This window comes from Rutilus rutilus (assembly GCF_951802725.1).
Source record: "Rutilus rutilus genome assembly, chromosome: 6".
Taxonomy (NCBI): domain Eukaryota; kingdom Metazoa; phylum Chordata; class Actinopteri; order Cypriniformes; family Leuciscidae; genus Rutilus; species Rutilus rutilus.
The window spans coordinates 14,700,064-14,721,333 of NC_140214.1; the positions used below are offsets into that span (position 1 = coordinate 14,700,064).

General features: G+C 37.0%; 1 protein-coding gene across 1 annotated transcript; it reads right to left on the reverse strand.

Annotated features, from left to right (window-relative positions):
* Window positions 1-16,439: 16,439 nt before the first annotated feature.
* gadd45bb (growth arrest and DNA-damage-inducible, beta b) lies at window positions 16,440-18,161 on the reverse strand. Its single transcript, XM_084410420.1, has 4 exons — window positions 17,970-18,161; window positions 17,755-17,856; window positions 17,438-17,663; window positions 16,440-17,114 (listed from the first exon to the last, which is right to left on the reverse strand). The coding sequence occupies exons 1-4, from the start codon at window positions 18,020-18,022 to the stop codon at window positions 17,010-17,012; spliced, it is 486 nt and encodes a 161-aa protein (XP_084266546.1). The 5' UTR covers window positions 18,023-18,161; the 3' UTR covers window positions 16,440-17,009.
* Between the last annotated feature and the right edge of the window lie 3,109 nt (window positions 18,162-21,270).

A 21,270-nucleotide genomic window follows, 5' to 3' on the forward strand; every position in this document is an offset into this window, starting at 1 on the left:
TGTAAAAAATCAAATAATTCCATAGAAATGTTACATTAATTCACTTGTGAACAGTTTCCTGTTCAACACACAGTAGTAAAATGATGCTTCATGGTGATACTCTGTTTATAGACATACCAGATGGCAATGTTGTGAACCAATATTGCAGTATCTGTGAAAAATACGGGTTAAACAAATTATCGATTTATCAAAAAAAAACCCAACCCCTGCACATTTAAGATTTAAGGGCACATGCTTTGCAATGCATTTTTATGTCGTTCATGCTGTGCAATAGATGAGATCTTATATAATACTGTTGACTTATGATTTTTCATTTTAGACTTGCACAAATATTCCTAATGACAACGTCTACAACAAATCTGCCGATCTCTGTTTTTGTGCACTAGATGTTGTAGGTCACCTTGTAAGTCACAGTTCTACAGCTATATTAAAAAAATAAATAAAATAAAAATACATGAAAGAGTGGTGCAAAAGTAAAATAGGAACAGTCTGTTAAAATAAAGCCAGAGTGACTCAGCCAACCAGCTGCTTGGTAAATGGTAAACAACCAGGAGCAGCATGTGAGAGAGTGTGACTGTGTTCTCGTAGTATTCTTCCCTGACATGTGAGGATGAAGGGAGTGGAGTCTGAGCATGTGTCAAATACACATTAAAGGAAAGTGCTGGGTAGGGCCAAAACACCTCCCAGTTCAGCTGCTCTTTTCAGGGGAGAACAACAGAGCTTAGGGTGGTACATGAAACTGGGGATGTTACATAAGTGTCGTGCGTGTGTGTGTGTGTGCAGACATTGACAACCATAGGACCGAGAGAAAGAAAAGGTCAACTATGGGGACATTTGTCCTCTGTATTGTTTTGGCGTGCACTTGCTCTTTTAATCGGCTGCAAAAAATACCTGATCTTTATGCACAAGGCCTGAAGAGAAAACATACAGCAGGGTGGGGCAGAAAATACAAGGGGGATTATGAGGGACAGACAGTGTTTTTGTGGTGGAAAAATGACAGTGACCACCATCAGCTGTTGTTGTTTTGCACGCTGCAAAGGTGTTGGTTGTGCTAGGATCGAGTCTGTATCATTAACACGCAGTTGCAAAGCAATAGTTAACGTCTTAAGGGCTTAAGACTGATCCGTGAGCATGTGCAAGTGTATGCATGCTTGCCTTTGTTTACTACGGCCAGTGTGCTGCAGACACTGGAAAAACCGCCTTTCGGACGGAGCAGCCAAAACAGAGCAAAACAAAGTTTCAGCCAAGCAGAGGATTGTAGAACTTTTTTGACTTTTTCGCATTTTGACTTGATTCAACTTCAACAACAACAGAAATAAGAATCATTAGAAATAGTTTAGCTGTGTTGAGAGAAATATTTCATGATGTGTCTAATTGCATTTTAGATACAATGCTAGGGATGCATATTGCTAATCAGCCAATATTAGTTATTATGCTATATAAAATATGATATATTTTTAATATTACATTTAATGCAATAGCATTACATTACATTTCTTGAAATAGTAAAATTGTTGATTGATTACATTAGCAAACATTTTTTGTATTACAAGCTTTCTGAAATTGTATGTTTAAATATGCAAATGAGGCGTTGTCTAATTAAATATGCACTAATTTGCATACATTTCTAGAACAAAAATCAGAACATTGGATGTTTTTTAAAAACGTGTCAAATAAAATTTTTTAATTGATTTGATATATTAGCCAAAGGTTTTTACAGAGGGTATATTGGATATCTCTATTTATCACTCCACAAATCAGAAAATACTGTCAACAGCCAAAAAGAATTACATTTTCGCCATTTTTTTAGGAATAAAATGGTGTATAAAATCAGGAAAATTATATATGAACAAACCCCTTTGTAAAAACCTTCATAATATAGATAGGAATAAAACTGTTAAGTTTGGTGTATGTAAGTGTTACTGAAGTGGAGATTTCTAAACTCATTTCGAGAAAACGGCCTTTTACTGTAATTAAAATCTTCAGATGCAAATAGATAAAGTGCTCTAAAAGATACATTTAAAAGTGTATTTTGGATGTTTTCTGTCCACTAGTCTGAAAAAACACTTTATGAAAAGCCCAAAATCTCAAAATTGACAAATGCATGAAAAAACACTGTTTATGCCTCCCCTATATTTTAACATGTCATTTATTTCTGTGATGCAAAGCTGAATATTCAGCATCATTGTAAAGGTGATAAGGTCACACCAAAGTCACACCAAAGGTCACACCAAAGTAAAGGTGTTTACTGTCAAACGCATTCATTTCTTTAAAAAAGACAACAACAATCCAACAATAAAACAAAAACTGACTCCCAAAAATTTCATTTGTAATGGGATGTTTTAGTCCTGTTATCTAACGCTTATTTATAATCTTTAAAAATGCGTAAATGTAAATTTTAGCACATCTAAAAATGAATATATATATTTCATACTGCACAATATAATCTTGTGAGGCATAATCATAGCATTTAATTTTTGATGTTTTTAGAATGTTTTGTTATTATTTTTGACAAAATAGTAGCCTTTACCAGCCATTAATATCAGCCATTTATCTGTTATCCATAACATGAAAATAATTCTCAGATTATTAATATCAGCCAAACTCTTAATATCAGTGCTTCCCTATACAAATATACGCTTTACAGAACAGCAAAAGATGGGATTGTGCAATGTGTCTCTCACTGCAAATGTTCAGCAATGTTGCCTGGCAACATCGCTCAAAAGGTTGCCATGTGTTGTATCGACAGCATAAAGAGTGATGATGATTCATATACTTTCATTGCAACGAGCAGAGCGTACAGTATGTTAGTGTCGGCTTGCGATACGCAGATAAGGGGACAGTTGGACGGCATGACTAAATCATTCGGTCAGCATTCTGCATGATTTTATCGATGGTGGTATTCTGGATGGCTTTACGTCAGCCGTACACAGAACAAGCTTTTATCACGATATCAATCAAAGCAAGTTGTCTGCCCTGCACAAACCTGATGTTGGAGGGGGCGGATGAGACGGGACGGGGGGGACAGAAAGAGAAAGACGGTTGCTTTCTGTCATGCCACATTCCACCTCCACCTCCAGTTTCCTATGGAGGACGTGTTATGAATATTTTACATTGTAAGTTCTGACACTCCCCATAAATCCATTTAAGTCTCATGACAAAAATGCACTCCTGGCACCCATCGCTGTCCTGCCCCGGCTCCTCAGGAAAAACTACTATCCTCTACAGCCTTAACCAGTCATGCATTACTAAAGTCATTAGTAAAGGCTGGGCATGGGTAGATGCTGGAAACAAAAAGCTTTGGAATTTCGATTTGCTTGCTGTTTCTCCACAAGTTCTGCTAGTTTTTTTAAATCACATTTCTTTCACAATAGGCCTTCCTCTAGTTGGCATGCAGGCGCATTCTCCCATACAAACTGATTTTCTCCTTAACACTAATCCTATTCTCATAACCTTGGCAAAATAACGTTTTACCTTAAACGACTGTAAAAATGCTAACCCTGCAGTGGAAAACGTCTGTGATAACAAATGTCAATGTATAATTTACCAAACCTGTATGACTTACTTACTTTAGTGCACACACAAAAGGTTTTTTTTTTCTTTTTTTTCTATACATTGAAACTTAGCGGGGACCAGTATTTTGTTCATCGTTGGAACATTCTTCAGAATATCGTCTTTTTTGTGTTCTGCAGAAGAAGGAAAGTCATGCAGGTTTAAAATGGCATGAGGGTGAGTAAATGATGACAGAATGTTCATTTTTGTGTGCACTATCCCTTTAAACTCTTTTATATTTTAGACCCCAAGAAAAGCCGTAAGATGGAGTGCTGTTGGAGATGTTTATTTAAAGGTGAATAATTTGTATATAATGTTTGTACAATTATGTACTAGAAAATGCCTTAAAGTCCACCTGTGGTGAAAATCAAGTTTTTAATGTTGTTTATAAGTCTATGTAATGTTTTTAATATGCTTTAAGACAAACCATGTGCAAATTCATAAGTCAGCACCATTACTGACTATTTTCTCCTTAAAACTGCAGTGAACCAAAGTCAAACCGGTTTGAAATCGCCAACGTGTGATTGTCAACAAGTGGATCTCTGAGCTGGTGCGAGTGAGTGTAAACGGGGCTAATTTGCATATTCATAGAACCGTGTATACTAAATGAGGCAAGGGTGTAGAGTTGCATTCAAGCTATTTTAAGGCATGAAGATTTTTTTCAAGGAAAAAACGTTTAAATAGGCCATTTTGATTAACAAAGATGGATTTTAAGGGATACAATTATTGACTACAGGGGGACTTTAAAAGGTTTTCTTTTACATAAAGTGGGTCGCCCCACAGGGGCCAACATATTTGATCACATGACCAGTCACAACCATTGTATTGTGCCACTACTGGCCAGTGAAAAAAATTCTTAGTGTAGGCTACGATTATATCTCCTGCTTCACACATCACATGAAGAGAAACATCTGAGGCGACGTTGATCAATGACAGTGTAGAACACATTCACTTTGGCTATGAGCTATGAAAGAGCAATAAAATCCTCCACTTGGTCATGTTAAAGGTGTCAATATGATAATCAAAGCAAACAATAAATTGCTAGGTTGCTTAATTACAGTGTTATTAGCAGACTTTGCTAACACCAGTCTCTGCACATGGAAGATTACATAAATGATCAATAAGTCTTCTCATAGCTGATCAGGTGGGCTTCCCTGCTGACACTGAGTTACATTAGTGTCTTCTGCCTGCTCAATAATCAACAGTCTTTTACACTGGAATCCATCAAAGGGCACTTCCATAATCTCTGCAATAATTAAATATGCTTTAAAAAGGGAACACATTCGCTCCATAGATGGTAGTTCTTCTGAAGCTCGTGGCAGATTTATAGCATGTTTTGAAAAGGTTCAGAGATAAAGTATGTCCGTCATCCTGAGCACAGTCAATTATTTACATAGACAATAAAATACCAGGAAGTTTCTAAATGACACCCATATATGGGTAACAGTTAACAATTATGCTTCAGTAAAACATGTAACGGCATGTGTCTAAACTGAGTTTGTCAACCGCATCAATGGCATGTATAAAGAATTAAAAGAATGAACAAGCTGAAATACCTGAAAATCTCTTAACCGGATATTTCATTTATATCTATGAATTGATGGTACAAACTGTCTGTACGGCAAGGCATAGTTCATAGTTTCACCCGAAAATGAAAATCCTTTCATCACTGAAAGTGTTGTTCCAAACCTGTGTGACATTCTTTTCTCTGTAACACACAAAATAAGTTATTTTGAAGAATTCTTCAACTGTTTTTGTCTTTACAATGAAAGTCAATGGGGTTCAAAACAACACTGGACCCCATTGACTTCCATTTTGTGGTCAATAATAATGCAATAATTGACTGCAGTTTTGCTAACATGATCATTGCTAAATGAAAAGAGGCAGATCTTCCACACCTTGGAAATATAGACAAATAACAAGACAATTATCAAGGCTTTGGGGGCCTTTTAGGATTGATTTAAATATAGACATCTAAACTCATGAAATTAGGCAATTAGCATGGTCAAAGTCGTCTAGTGTATGACAGGAATGCTGAACACGTTGCACAAACTTCTGGAGGCAATCGGACTTGTGCATTTGCATATCAAGCAGTTACTTGTTCAGGGTGTAGTCAGTACTGTATACCGGCCTCCTGCAGTGACCTTTGGAATGTGGAATGTATGGAATGCAATCTGTGCCGTGTGTCGCTGACAGCGTGATGTGGAATTCTGACCTCAAGGGTTCCCTCTTTCTTAAAAATTAACCGTCACTTCAGAGTATTTACCACAGCAGTGCATTGTGCCTTTGAAGGTCTTAAACATAATTAGTTTTGGGGTCTAGTTTGATGAATTTTTAGCTACCAAGATGCGTTTAACTTGGATTTGTGCAGCCAGTAACTCTATAATGAAGCTTGTATGTTTGTAGTCTGCGGTGGAGCCTTTGACCCCCAATGCCAAGCCAGATTTTGTCACCCCCTAGCCATCTGTATTCAGTCCAGGATTAACCTCTCATACAAAAGAAGCGAGAAGAGCCGCTTCCCTCTTTCTGTGCATTGTCACCATTTATCTGGAACCCTTGCAGCTCAGCATGCAAAGCCCACTTCCTGTTAGCTCAATGACGTGATATTAGCAACAGTTTCTGGAAAAAGTGCCACTGGCTTTAATCTCAGAGTGTACATTTGGAGAATCCCTGGGCTTGCACTGAAGTTGCAATATGACTGTATTGCCAGTTACAATCGTTGATAAGCAGAGTGCACATTCAGATGGTAGGGGTGGGCGATATGACTAAATTTCACAATATGAGGCATTTTATTTCACGATAACGATACATATCAAGCAAGGCTCGAAATTGCGACCATTTTGGTCGCATATGCTCCTGAAATTTAATCTGTGCGACCTAAAAATATATTTGGGAGCATTTGTGCGAGTGCAAATAATGGTTGTGGTGCGACCTGTTTTCATTTCTCTAAAAAACGTTTGTAAATTACTTCACAGTGTGTACCTTATGTGCGCTGATACGCGATGGCCGGACCGTCATTCTATCCAACGCTATATATATAACCAATCCCGGGGTTTTTCCTGCATTGATTTTTTTTTGGCGGCCGCCAAAGCCTTTTGATCGGTGCGTGACTGCTGCGCTTGACGAGAGAAAGCCCCGGCCGCGCGCGCGCTGTCTTGCTCTCTCTCCCTCGCGCATATTAATCAAAATCATTTGACACGATAGAAAAAGGGTGGAAGACCGAAGTTTCACGTGGAGCATTCGGAGATTTTTTTTCTCCTAAATTACCGTGGAGTGTGAATTGTGCTAAAAAATAAACTACCGGGATAATCACACAACGCTTGCCGTATGCTACACGTCCACTAATGACACGTCCGATTCGCGAACTAATGACTCATTTGAACCGATTCACTTTAATGAACAACTGATCTGTCCAAAACACTCACGAGACGTTTGAATCGGTGTATAACAAATCGGTACCACTTTACAATAATGTTCCACTTATTAAATTCTAGTTAACACAGTTAACATGTACTATTAATAAACTGCACTTTGTTAATTTGTTAACCATTGTTAAAATGTTAATTTCAACATTTGGGCTACTAATAGCCTATTATTGATTTTTTTTTTTTTTTTTTTTTTTTTTGTTAACATAGTTAATGCACTGTGAAGTAACATTAATGAACAATGAACAGCTGTATTTTTTTAACTAAGATTAACAAAGATTAATACAGCATATAATAGCAATAGAGTGCCAAGTGCCAAGCAAAAAATGCAGGGACAGGTGTGTGGCAAACAAATCAGGTTCATCAGGTTCGATTATTAAGGCTTTTAATCAGCAGGATACGTCAAATATAACCATACTGTCTATGAATATAACACTGCATACACCATCGCCAAAGAAGAGCTTGCCTTCACTTAATTTATGTCAAATGACAAACCATGTGCCAATATCATCGGGGTGAGATGATATAGAGCCAGAAGACCAAATTCAAATCTTGGCCACAGGATGAAATAAAATCTGTTAATATATTATTTGTAGTTGTGGTGCTCCTTAATTTTTGGTGGGTGCTCCTAAATTTTTGCTGGTGCTCCTAACTTTTTGAAGTTGGGAGCACCAGTGCTACCAAGTAAAAAAGTTAATTTCGAGCCCTGTAATATAGTTATTATGTGTTATCTCATTTCTGTTATTAAAAATAAGAAGGAAGAAGCAAATTACAAACAATGGGACAACAAACATATAAATGAAGTTCATTCATAAATTAAGTTTTTCAGGAACAATATAGGCTTAGACTTAGTACAGAAATGTAATAATCAAATGTAAAAATAAAATTTTGCATTGTCTGAAATAAATACTGAAATACTTCATTGAAATAAATAAATATAAAATTCTCATTAAAGCTAAAAAAAAAGCTATTCAGTCAAGAGCAGTGCCTAAGTATTTTTTTTCTTTTGTTTGTTTCACATTAGGTCACATGTAGGTTTATTAGGCTGCTGTCACTTTAAGACTAAATGCACAGATCCATTATACTGATACATCTGGTTTACAACCAACAGTTTATTTTCACTTGAGACATAACCGGCTGTGTTTACATGAATACTCCACACGATGAGCATTTTGACGTAATTGTGTGTGTATTCGACTATTCAAGCAAAATAAGACATGAAAGAGAACTGAATTCACAATTGCATGCTGAGAGACGTGGGTTTCTTTGCACAGCTTACACTGTGTGTCAGTCAGCGCATACACCGTATTGAGTTCTTTTTCACTGCTTATTGTGCTTAATAACAGTTTTTAACATCGAGCACGTCCCAAATTAGCGATCACCTTCTGAGAGTGGCAGCTTTCCGTGCGCGACAATGGCAGTGTGCCAGTCAGTCAGTTCCTTTTCATGATATACTGAGCTTATAACTCTTTTGAACAAGAGTTCAAGCATGTCCCGCTCTTTATATTCTCATGCATTTCATCACTCTGAAGTGTCAATAGTGCTATATATTTACATAACGCGAAATACACGATATAGCAAAATCTAAAGATAGACATTTTATAGCGTGGTAACGATATATATCGTCATGCAGCTCAGCCCTATCAGACAAGTTAAAATATATAATTATATTAATAAACAAATGCTGTTTTAAAAAGTATATTTTAAAATATATTAAAATAGAAAACAGTATTTTAAATTGTAATAATATTTTTACAATATTACTGTTTTCACTGTACTTTTAATTCAATAAATGCAGCCTTAGTGAGCATATAAGAGACTTTTTTCAAAAACATTTAGTCTTACCGATCCCAAACTTTTCAATGGTACTGCATATTTAATATATGTATATAAAGTAGCCTATGAAATATATGTATGAAATATATATATAAATAAAACAATTTTTTTTATTTCTATTTCATTTAAATATTGTATGTTTGCATATTATGCAAAATATATACCTTGTATAAAAACAAATCCTTACAAAAATAGCTCTCACAAAAAAAAAAAAAAAAAAATGCAATCACCAAAAAAATCCTAGTGCGAGGAGTGGCTAATTACTCAGATTGTTTATTCTGGAATGACATTGTCAGAAAGTGTCTATGTAGCTCAGACAAAGAGAAAACAACTATGTAATTTGGTTGTCTCTTTAGCTGTAATCCTGTTTTCTGCTTGTTTTTGCCATTTTGGGAAGAGTGAGATCTCTATGCTAGAGAACAACCCATCTGTAGTCACATAATATAACACTAGGTAGTGTTGGTACTTCAACTCAAGCTTTCAAGATAGTTTTCATACTTTATTTTTTATCTTCTGGCATCTTCAAAGAGAACACTGTGTTGTGAGTCAGTATAGTAGAGCAAGATAGAGCACAAAGACATTCTTATATCTGTGTCAGTGTCTGATTTACACATGCACTAGAGACAGACACACACACTTACACCAAAAGAACAGACAGTACACACTACAATTATTATTACTAGCCTGTTTGCCTAATTTGTCTCTTGAGTGCAAGAACTACCTGCATAGCCAGACAGTTAGCTGGAGTCTGCCAGACTTAGACAGTTAGCTGGGGCCGCTGAAGGTTTGTTAAGCCACTGTGATGACTGCGTGATCAGGGCTGTAACCGTTGCGGATCATGCAGTCTCCCAGACACCGATACACACAGACGCCTGGCTGCGAGCCAGCTAGTCAGGGAGGTTCAGACGGCCTGCTGTGAACATTGTAAATATGCTTTTCAACACAAAAAAGTTTTATCTGTTACTCACCTAGCGTTTGATTTTTAGGATTGGGTCACTGTGATTATTTGGAACAGTCTGTTATCTGCATGGGTCGTTCTATCTTTTCTGTCTGCGAAGTGTCTCTATCTTCTCTATCTGCGTGTTTGTACTTGCATCAAACAATCTGAAAACACTGTAAACATGATTCAACGCCGGCATCCAATAACATTCATGGAATAGTACGGTACAAGATGTGTTTGTTTGCATCTGACTGCCTGTTTGTTTACCATAATTGGACTTGTTTTTTTATTTTATAAAATACTGACCCTTGCACTTCCAGTTAGTTTAGAGACGATTCAGAGAACTCAACTGCAGGAAGTGAAAGTTAAGCCACCCTCTTGTTTTGTCTCCCCTGAGCAAGCACTGTTAAAATGACCTGCTCACTCAGACTTTTGGAGAGGCTCATTGAATAAGATGACCTTTGATGACCTTAAGTGATCAGGTGGCCTTTGACCTCAGTGCTTAAAGAAGACAAGGAAGAGAAAAAATAGGTTTGCTAACAGCTAAATAAGCAGCTGTAAATGTGTTTCCTATTCCTTTTTTTTTTTCTAAATAAAATGTTTACATTTTACATTTTGTTACATTTACAGTAAAAAACATCTAGCAGCTGTGGTTCAGAACTTTACCATAAAAAATATTCACAGTGTTACATTGGGGAGATATGATTGTAGCAACAGATATTTGTATATTTTATAGTTATTAACTTTGTAATTAATGTTAAAATACCAACACTGTAAAAGGTGATCAGTTGACTTAACTTAAAAAAATTAGGAAACCCATTGCCTTAAAATTAAGTAAATAAACGTCATGCTTAATTATGTGTAATGGTCAAGTTCACGTAACTTATTTTTTTCAATATGCAATGGGTTTCCTCACTTTTTTAAGTTAAGTCAACTGATCACTTTTTACAGTAAACATATTTGACCAAAACATTATTGTCTAAAACATTTTTTTCATGCATAAATCAGATTTTTTTAACAATATTTTGCAGTAGAATTGCATGTACTGTCTTTAGTTGACTAATTAACAGGTTTTTACCTTAACATTTTTACATTCTTTTTCTCTGTTGGTTTTTTACAATGTTATCTGAGCAATAGACAATTAACTACACTGATTTAGCTAAAAATCTGAGAAATTTAAAGTTATACTTATAATTATTGGAATAGCATGTTTTTAGACTCAGATGCATAATTGAAGTATATGCTATGATCCTGATCTAGAGATGTTGCATTTCAGATCTGATTGAAAGTGACATTTTTGTCTATAATTGCTGTTGTGCATCGTAGGCCATGTGTTTGGAGTAGATCTTAAAACCTGTGACTGCCTTTCTTTCTGCCCCCGAGCCCTGCAGAAATATTAGGTTTGGCATTAGCGGTCGTCTCTCTCCGCCACTGCTGATTGCCCCAGACTGATTGATTTCTGCTGAGGAAACAGGAGCCTAATAATTACTTTCACATATGAGCACGACACGTGACTTTAGGAATGTTTGCTTGATTGATTCGTTTCGGGCAACGCTGAAGTTAGATCCGCTTATTAGTGAAAGTGACAATCCAACTTCAAATGAAAAACGGATTGGTTTGATAAGGCCCTGCATTTGGAGAATGCAAACAGACATTTTTACAAAATGAAGATTAGGAGCATGTGACACTGTTTAAAGCTAATAAACGTTTTCTGTGTCTAAGTTTTGTGGCCCAATTCATCTGATCAGGGCTTTGTGTTTGGCATTGTCTTCGTGCAATGTGTGCTGTCAGATTACAGACTTAGAGCTGACGGGCGCGTGCCTGACTTCCCACTGGCTCCGGAGCACTTAACTTCTGCTAATCAATCAGTCCCAGGAGGGAGTCCATGTGTTCCCATCTTCAGTTTAACGTGACCAGTGAATGAATCTCTGTTACCAACGGTAACCCCCAATCAGACAGATATGGTGTTGCCTGACTGTCAGACTGTAGAGGAAGTGGAGAAACCACTGAGTGCTCTTATGGTCTGCACTCGCTGGCATCACAGAAAGTAGCAGTCATAAAATATCGTCTACACGCACAACACAGACAATAATTAACTTAGCAAATTATACACAAAATACATCGTAGAATGGGAAATTTCTTTGAAGTAAATGCTCTAATTGACAAGCTGACGATACAGCTTTTGTTATCGATATGAACTCTGTTTTTTGGTGAATGAAGAGGGTAATTTGTATTGATTTTGAACTGGTGCCCTTCAGTCACAAAAATCCATGTTTGTGTTGCTATTCTTGCTGGTTCTTCCGTATTTGCAGACCATTAATCTCCAATGTCGTAAAAGGAAACATGCTGTGGTGGCAACAGGAAATGTGGGCTGTAAAGCTGTGCATGCTGATGAGTTTATTTACCATAGGACAGGCCCACAATTGACAACAAGGTCCCATTGCGTCAAAGAGAACGGTGCGTGGATGCAGCGTTAGGATTCCACGATTAATGATATGTGATGCAAGAATTAAACAAGCAAGCGAAAAACAATAAAATGATATGTGATGCACGTTCGACTGATTGTTGTCATTACCTGTATTTTCTTAAATAAGTGTGTCTGAACTTCTATAGGCTTGTCCCATATGCCCTCTGTCTATGCTACTAGCTGTGCTTCAGGACACTTGTTAAAAACATTAGGTTACACTTTATTTGAAGGTGTCTTTGTTAACTTGTAATTATACATTTAAGTACTGAGTAATATTAACTACATGTACTTACTATAGGGTTAGGAATAGGGTTTGGTTTGGTTTAGGGTTAGTTGTGTGTAATTATGCATCATTTATAGTTATTACTATAGTAACTGCATGTAACATATGTAACAATGACACTGTAAAATAAAGTATTACCAAACATTATATACATTAAAATGAAATGGATGAATTGATTTGTACAAATGTATAAATGTACAATTTTGCTTTAGGCCATTGTTAAACAGACCTTGGCATTCAGTCAGAACTAATTTAAACTACTCACAGACATGAAATGTCTTGTGAGTCTTAAAAGTCATGTGACTGCTCTGTTTGCTGCTGCACAACAGTGGACTTCATAAGGGACGGAGTGATGAGAGGATCTTATTTTTCGCGGCCTCTGACCTTGGCTCAGAACACATGAACTCATTAGTGTCTCAGACAGAGAGGGGTGACCCAGCTGCACATGACTCTCGTTCTGACTTCACACTATTTCAACAACATGGCCATCCATGACCCCAGTTAAGCATGCATAGCACGTTTGAACCTATGTTTTATACTGATTTGCTGGGAACATCTAAATGGTTGCATCCAATATTTATTGTTATTTATATGTTCAATAAGTACTATTGGATGCAACCATTCAGGCATGTGAGGGGTGTCCATTTATTACTAAATAATATTAAAAATGTTTATTGAAATAATTTCAATAATCAGCATAATGTGGGATTTTATTCTTTATATTTTCTGAGCAACAGTACGGAACCATGCACATGACCACGAATTAAAGGAGAACTCCGGTCAATTTTAACATTGAGCTAATTTTTTTGTACATTTGGAGTGCTGTCAATACAGAGAACAACGACAAAAATCGGTGTTGCCTACACCGAGTTATTCTATTTTTAAAATTTGCACCCTGTTGACTTCAATGGGGCAATGTTTAAACCTGCTTTTAGCCTCTTAACATCCTTGATGTGTCATTACAAGTGCACAGAAAATATGAGTGATTCCTTCAGAGTGAACACGGTGAATCTGACTGCAGTAGATGTGAAAGATATTAATAAAAATTAAGTTAATTCAGCCAGCGCTCATACCTGTATTTACTTCCTGTTTTCGGTCAAAGTCCATAGTAGTCGATTGTCGAGCGATTGTCACGCGCGTGATCATAGGTAACTAAGCAACAGTGGAGAACTCGACAATCGACTACTGTGGGCTTCGACCGAAAACAGGAAGTAAATACAGGTATGAGCGCTGGCTGAATTAACTTATTTTTTATTAATATCTTTCACATCTACTGCAGTCAGATTCACCATGTTCACTCTGAAGGAATCACTCACATTGTCTGTGCACTTGTAATGACACATCAAGGATGTTAAGAGGCTAAAAGCAGGTTTAACCCATTGAAGTCAACAGGGCGCAAATTTTAAAAATAGAATAACTCGGTGTAGGCAACACCGATTTTTGTCGTTGTTCTATGTATTGACAGCACTCCAAATGTACAAAAAAATGAGCTCAATGTTAAAATTGACCGGAGTTCTCCTTTAAGAATTCATTCCCATGTTTTAGTTAAATAGTGGACACGCACTAATCATTTCCCTCGTTTTAGTTATATCACAGCCACGATTGAACTGAATTTAAACAAGGGAATGAATTAGTACAACATAGCCATTATTTAACTAAATCAATGGAACAAATTAGTAAATAGTCATGATTTAATTAATTAATAAAACATGGCCATGAATTAAGTGGAAACGAATTCTTAGAACTATTTTGAATGCTACAGATCCACAATCTGACTTCTGGCTTGAAATGAATCAACACTGAACTGATTTCAACTAAATAATGACTGGTAACTATTGTCTTTTTAGAGCAGAATTGAATTCTATTTGCATCATTGAATCATTGTAAAGCTGCTTTGAAACGATCTGTATTGTACAAAGCCCTGTATAAATAAAAGTGACTTGACTACTTGCGAAGCTCCGTACAACAGTGGCTTCATTTGGTAAGTTAATCATGCATATTTCTGAAGCTCAGAGAATGTTTTCTGTCGGAATAAATCTGGAAAGGGATGTTTAAACCTGCATTTTAGCCTGTGATTTTCTTCATTTCATGATCTGAAAATAGATTGCCCAATGAATATGCACACTGCAGACATCATAATTCTACTATGCTGTGTTTATATTCAGACTGTAGTGTTTATGTCTGATGTAAAAACCCCACCATGCTCCATTTTTTGCTTTTCAGTGAACATTTGAGTCAGTGACATGCTCAAATATAGCTCCTTATAGTCTAAGAATAGAACGTGCAGTCAGACTATTCATGGCAGTGGCTGTTACCTCAGTATAGCGAGTATCGTTGTTAAAGGGCTGTGCTATTGCTGCCATGGAAATAAGAGCCTTCTGTTCCTGTTTTTCTTCTATTTTCTCCCTCCGGCTTGACGTCAGCGCAGTCCTGAAGTGCGCAGCTCAGCCCAGCAGCCGCCCAGGGTACGCACCATGCTTTAGTCATGTCTGTCTGCAGAGGAGCCCATCAACGTCAGCTTTGTGCACGGACAAGTGCCTCGGGTCAGAAAACACTGTTTTCTCTTGGGCTTTTACAATGAAGACACAAATATATCTGTCAGTTGCTTGCTGATCCACCCCACCTAAACAATGGCCCCTGTTGATGACTTCATAAAGTGGGTGATTATTGCTCACTAACTTTCTTCTCATCACCCCTCTTGAATTGTGCCATTGTTTTTTGTTTTTGTTTTTTTTACCCCTCTCAAGTAAGTGAACTTTTTTTCTTTTTTTTGGGGCACAAGGGAACTGTAAACACTGCCACATGTAAGAACAGAGCTCCCTGTGAAAATACAGACATGCCATTCAACCCTTCTGTACAGCATTATATGTTCTCAAGAAAAGATGTTTTCAAGATTTGCAGATGTTGACGTATGAGTCATGACATTATTCACTTCATTTTACTAAAGTTGTAGAGGAGTCATGCCCAGATGTCTCAGTTGGTCTTTAAAAGAATATGGTGTGAGTCAGTGCATTAGTCTTGTGGGAAGTCAGGAAGATGTGGGGTCTACCACGTGCAGCCTCTTTCAACCAGTCCATTTAGCTGTCTGCAAAGTTAATGGGAAGATCACAGGCTATTTGATCAACGTACCCCTCCTGCATGTTTACTGTGGCCTGCAGGCAGCCTGACCTTTCACAGTCACCAAAGAAAAGGTCAGTGAAGTCACAGTGATCAAGCTATTTCCCCCCCTTTTTTTTTTTTTGGTCTTCTGAAAACAGCACTAGTCTGTGACTAATATGTTTGTGCATGTTTTCATGTCCAATCTATAAAGACATTGTTCTTTTTGAACAATATATTACTACTGACTGTGCCACTTTGTCTTTTTGGCTGAAGGGTAATATTAGAATCAGTGTAAAAGAATAGCTAAGCATGTTGTAATTTATCTGACTGAACTTTCTCCTTCATCCTCTTGAGCAGGAAGATATTAAAAAGCAAGTGTAGAATGTCTATCAGCAGAGCCGTGTTCTCGGGTATATTTTGCGCCTCTTGCAAACAAAGCCATTTGTTTGAGAAACCGATAAGGAACCTCTTACTTTTGTACACATAGTGCTGCATCTAGGCTGCATGATTTATGATGCAGGTAGGGGAAAAAACAGGTGTCAATATGTGAACAGCAATCTTCTTGGGAATGATGTTTATTTACTATTAATCATAACTGTCTGTTGTCCCACAGAACAATATAAGTCCCTCTCTTCCTTATTGTGAGCTTAAAATAACATCGGAAATGATCGTACTGGCTATTCCAACAAGGAAGCAAAAGTATTTTTAACTAATTTATCTTTTTATGACCAGCTCTGAACTGAACTCATGTCAGTCCATGTGAGAGTTTTTGCTCTAATGTCCAAAAAGATGCACTTTCTGATTTTAAATCTGGCATAAAAAACACAACAGGAACTGTTCATTTTTTTAGCCATTAGGCATGAAATTTATTTCATAAGAAAAAGTACACATTTGTAAATGTATAAATAACCAAATATATTATTTGTTTTGAATGACATCAGAGTGTTGTGCATAAATAAAAAATGACGGTAAGACAAATTCAGCCCTTAAATAGCAGTCTCTTATTGAAAGCAGAAGTTCTTTTCCTCTGAAGACCTGTCACAATATTGTCAGGTCTGAGTCACGTGTTATTCATTCATTCCCCACGTGGAGTGCAAAGTGCGGCCGTACGCCGCCGTCCGGAAACATCCCGTAGCATCCTTGCTGCATCCCTTCAGAGGTACAACACAGTCCACAACCAACCCTTGGTGCTCCTTTGGTCCTTCCAAAGGGCGATAACACCGACCATGCATTATGAGGAACGTGGACGAATGTCTCTAGTATCCTCTGACGCTTCGAATTCCATAAACATGGAAGTGGAAGCTCTGGAATGGACTATTAGACAGTCCCCCTTTAATTGATGAGCTTGTCCTCAAAGGACGACATCAATATTCCTTTTCTCTTCAGCACATTTCAGTGCAGAATAGCTCAACGCTCTTGCAGGGCAATAGAGGGCACCCACTGGTTCCTGCAACGGCTTTCCTTGCAGTAACTCCCCACCTCGTTCAGCTTCAGATGCTCAGCTTGTGGGTTCTATGAGAAGGAAAGAAATATGATTAGTATGGAAAATATTTCACTATAGCTTGTTTTGTACTTCCCTAATTTGTGTTAAGGGTGCAAATTGCTTCCGGAACACGTTTTTTAGCCACGGTCATTATCAGACGCACTTAATATTAAAACTGTCTCCTTCAAGAGATTTACACATCACAAACATATCACAAAAAAGCTAGTGTTTTGTTAAAAAAAAGTTAAAGATAGTTAACGACAACTAAAGCGAACAAACTGCACCCTTGCCCCCGAATGTTATTTTCTGTTAATGCATTTGTTATATGCGTAAAATAGGCTAGGCTACTTACAGTGACAAGTATGCAGTGGAGGTCTCTTGGCTCATTGGCGTTGCTGTCAGTGGAGAGAGGTTCCTCGAGAACCTGTGCTAAACGCCTCATGCCGGACACACGCACAATGTTGATATCGATGTCACAGCAGAAAGCTTGGATGAGAGTGAAGTGGATCTGAAGCGCAACATCACTTTCGTCCTCCTCATCGGTCGCCAAAACGCATAGGACCACGCAGTCTGGGTCACTGTAAAAGTTAACAAATGCATTTAATTTAATATACTATTCGGTATATCCAATTTGCTCATGCATGTTACTGAATTGAGTAAAATACTTACACATTCATGAGTTGTGCAGACTCGTAGACTCCAACTGTCAGACAGTTTTGTCGTTGCGCAGCCACTAGCAGCTCCTCGAGAGCTTCACGTACTGTTTCCATTCTTTAAAAGAAAAAAAAAATTGTCAGTTTTAATTTATGAAACAATTAAAATGAGAAGAAGAAAAATTATACATTTTGAACCTCCTTAGTTATACGTAACAACAAGTAACTTACTTTCTGTCAGTGCTGCTGCATCCAACAACTTCCTCCAGAGTCATGTTTGTCATTAAATTATATTACAATCCAGAAATCGAAATTCCTCCAAATAATGTAATTCCAAAGAATATGTCGATCTTAGAGGCGGTAGTAATCCACAGAGATTTCGAGTGGTTTCTCTCTCGCACTGTCTCGACTCGTGTTTGACTCGAGCTGTGTGGGAGCCGAGGCTTTTATAGCAGGAGTAGAGTAGTAGGCGTGGTTGAAACTGCAGTCGAAACCTCATGTTAGTTGCCCACGAAGGTTTCTATGGAGTCTCCTATTGTGTGGCCTGGAGTATTGTGTCATCTACAGTTGTCTTTGTGTTGGGAACGATCAATGAGCTATTTTCCATAATGTAATCCTGAATTCTCATTAATACTGATAGATGGTTGCTGATATGGATTTAAAGCTGCACCCTAATGATGAAGTAGCCTACCCTCTGAGATTTCAACCTATTGTTAAACTTAAAAATAAATAAAATAATAATAATACATTGGATAATATTTGAGATAAGCTAATATATAGGCCTATTTTATCTGTGCATTTTCACTTTTTGTGTGTTTACATTTAGTTATTTATTAATTTTATTTTATATGTTGTTTATTTTGCAGTTGTCATTTCTATTGCATTCTCACAGACTTGTCTATTTTGCAGTGGCATTGCAAAATGTTGTGCAAAAAGAATGAAAATAATAATAGCCTATATAGGCAATCTTCAAAAAAAAAAGATACATTATAATGTCAACTAATGCACGTGCACTTTTACATTAAAACGGTTGTATTCAGACTGTAAAATTAAAATACATTTAAAAAATGTCTCATTAAAATAATGTAATAAAATTAATGAAACATTAGGCCTACGCATTATTTAACCTTGATATTAATCTCTATGTTTTTCATTATTGTCTCACATAATAATAATAATTATCATCAATGTATTGCTTGATGCAAAAGTCACCCAATGCCAACAGTCATGAGCCCCAGACTGTCTCGATTGTCCAGCGCTCCATCTGGTGGCGAGAAGTGAGAACTGGAGGCCTGAGCACTGGGACAGGAGGGACATGTGCGGGCACGTACCTCAGAAATTAAGGTGATCATGAAGGTGATCATTCTCTGATTACATCAGAACTAATAACTAGATCCGAGAATTACACGAACCTCCGCGATTTCGTTGGTTTCGCTGCTTATGGTCAGATCATTAACTTAAATCGTTTAGCTTTATTGTTGTGTCAGGTGATGATAATGTGTTATAACTAAATAAAGATGAGTTGTGAAGCGAAACACACTCGGAGGTTTACTTGATTGTCAGATGTTCGCCATTTTGCATGATAATCAGTTCAACCAGGGCTGTCGTGATTAGATTACATCAGTTCATTAAGATTATAGTGTGACAAAGTTTGTTGCACCATAAATCATCTGTTGAAAACGTGTTTATCATCTTAATCCTTTTCAGGTGGCATCAACGATACAACCTTGCAAACATATAGAGTTAATAGCTCTTCAGTTTAAATGATAAACGCATACAAGTTTTATGTAGGTCTAGCATATTGTACAATTGTATAGTACAATGGCCAGTCTGTCGATTGCAGTCTTATTTCATATAGCCTTGTACACAATTTAACTTTTACATTTAGATATTTCTTAATTATTTTGATGTCCATAACATCTATAGGCTATGCATGCACTTCTACTTCGGCTATTTCTTAGCTTTGCATGTTTGGCACATCTTATAATATCAGTTAAGTACAATTTTATTTTATTTAACACGGTCTAAATCTGTATTTAAATATTTGAAATGCTTTTCGATATGCTGTGACAAACTTTTATAGATAGATAGATAGGCCTTAGATATAGATAGATTTTATGTATTAATTTCTGTGATTTGAGATTTTATTTAGAATTATAATGAAACGATATGTTTTTAAATGGTTTACTTCGATTTTTTACTTTGGATTTTAGCTATGGATTTTAGCCCATAAGGGCTACACAATTATTTAGTAGTTATTCGGAGGTCGACCCATGGCGGTGTTTGAAGGTCTTGCAGGGTTCAGAGACCAGAAAGGCTAATACTAAATATATAAACGTTTCTTTAAAAATAAAAAAAACCAACTCAGTCTCAGAAATTTAGTAACTCTTCAAATAACCTTTTATAACATACATGCTTAACAGATCAGCATATACATGTAAAAACAGAAACAGTGAATCAAAATGTCCTATAGTTTCCATATTGAATGGCCAGCAGCTATCAGCATGTAGCCCGAGACTGGTTGCCCACTAAGCTAAGCAGGGTTGAGCCTGGTCAGTAACTGGATGGGAGACCTCCTGGGAAAACTTTGTTGCTGCTGGAAGAGGTCTTAGTGGGGCCAGCAGGGGGCACCGCTTACCCTGTGGTCTGTGTGGGTCCCAATGCCCCAGTATAGTGATGGGGACACTATACTATCAAAAAGCACCGTCCTTGCTTCAGATGAGACATCTCATTTATGACCATAGAGAGTCAGACGAGGTCCTGTGGTCATAAAAAATCCCAGGATGTCCTTCGGAAAAGAAATCCTGGTCAAATTTGCCCATTGGCCTCCTAATCATCCACATATATTGATTGGCTTCATCCCTCTGTCTCCTCTTCACCAATAAGCTAATGTGTGGTGGGCGTTCTGGCACAATATTGCTGCTGTCGTATCATCCAGGTGGATGCTGCACATTGGTGGTTGTTGAGGAGATTTAATTATTTTCAAGTTCTGTTTTACAAAGTTTTCATTATGGGACATTGGAAAAATGAATGAAGAGAACCAACCATCTTGAATAATCTCATATTTAGATTAAAAAAAATATATATATATATATATAACAGCAAGAGGTGAAGTTAAAGAATAATAACTGGAAACTGGGAAACTGGAAAAAAAAGTTTAGTCTACATCCTTCGGTAATTAATAATAATAATAATAATAGGGTAATAATAATAATAGCCTAATAATAATACTGTCCTGTCCTGCAGTGATATGTGATGAGCACTTTGTCGACCACTTTGACTTTAATTACTGAAGGATAGCAATTTGACAACAAAAAAATGACAGGCTATTACAAGTTAGCTGAAAATATTTTACAGCGATACTCGTATGTAGTCTCATGATACTCATGATATATCATGCACTGCAATGTGCGTGTTGTTCGTGTATGTATTTTTATTATTGTTGACCATCATTCCATCACTCACATGTGGTCTTGTTTTTTAAATCTTAAGTGTGTGATACAATGTGAACATTGTGCAGTAGGCCTATACG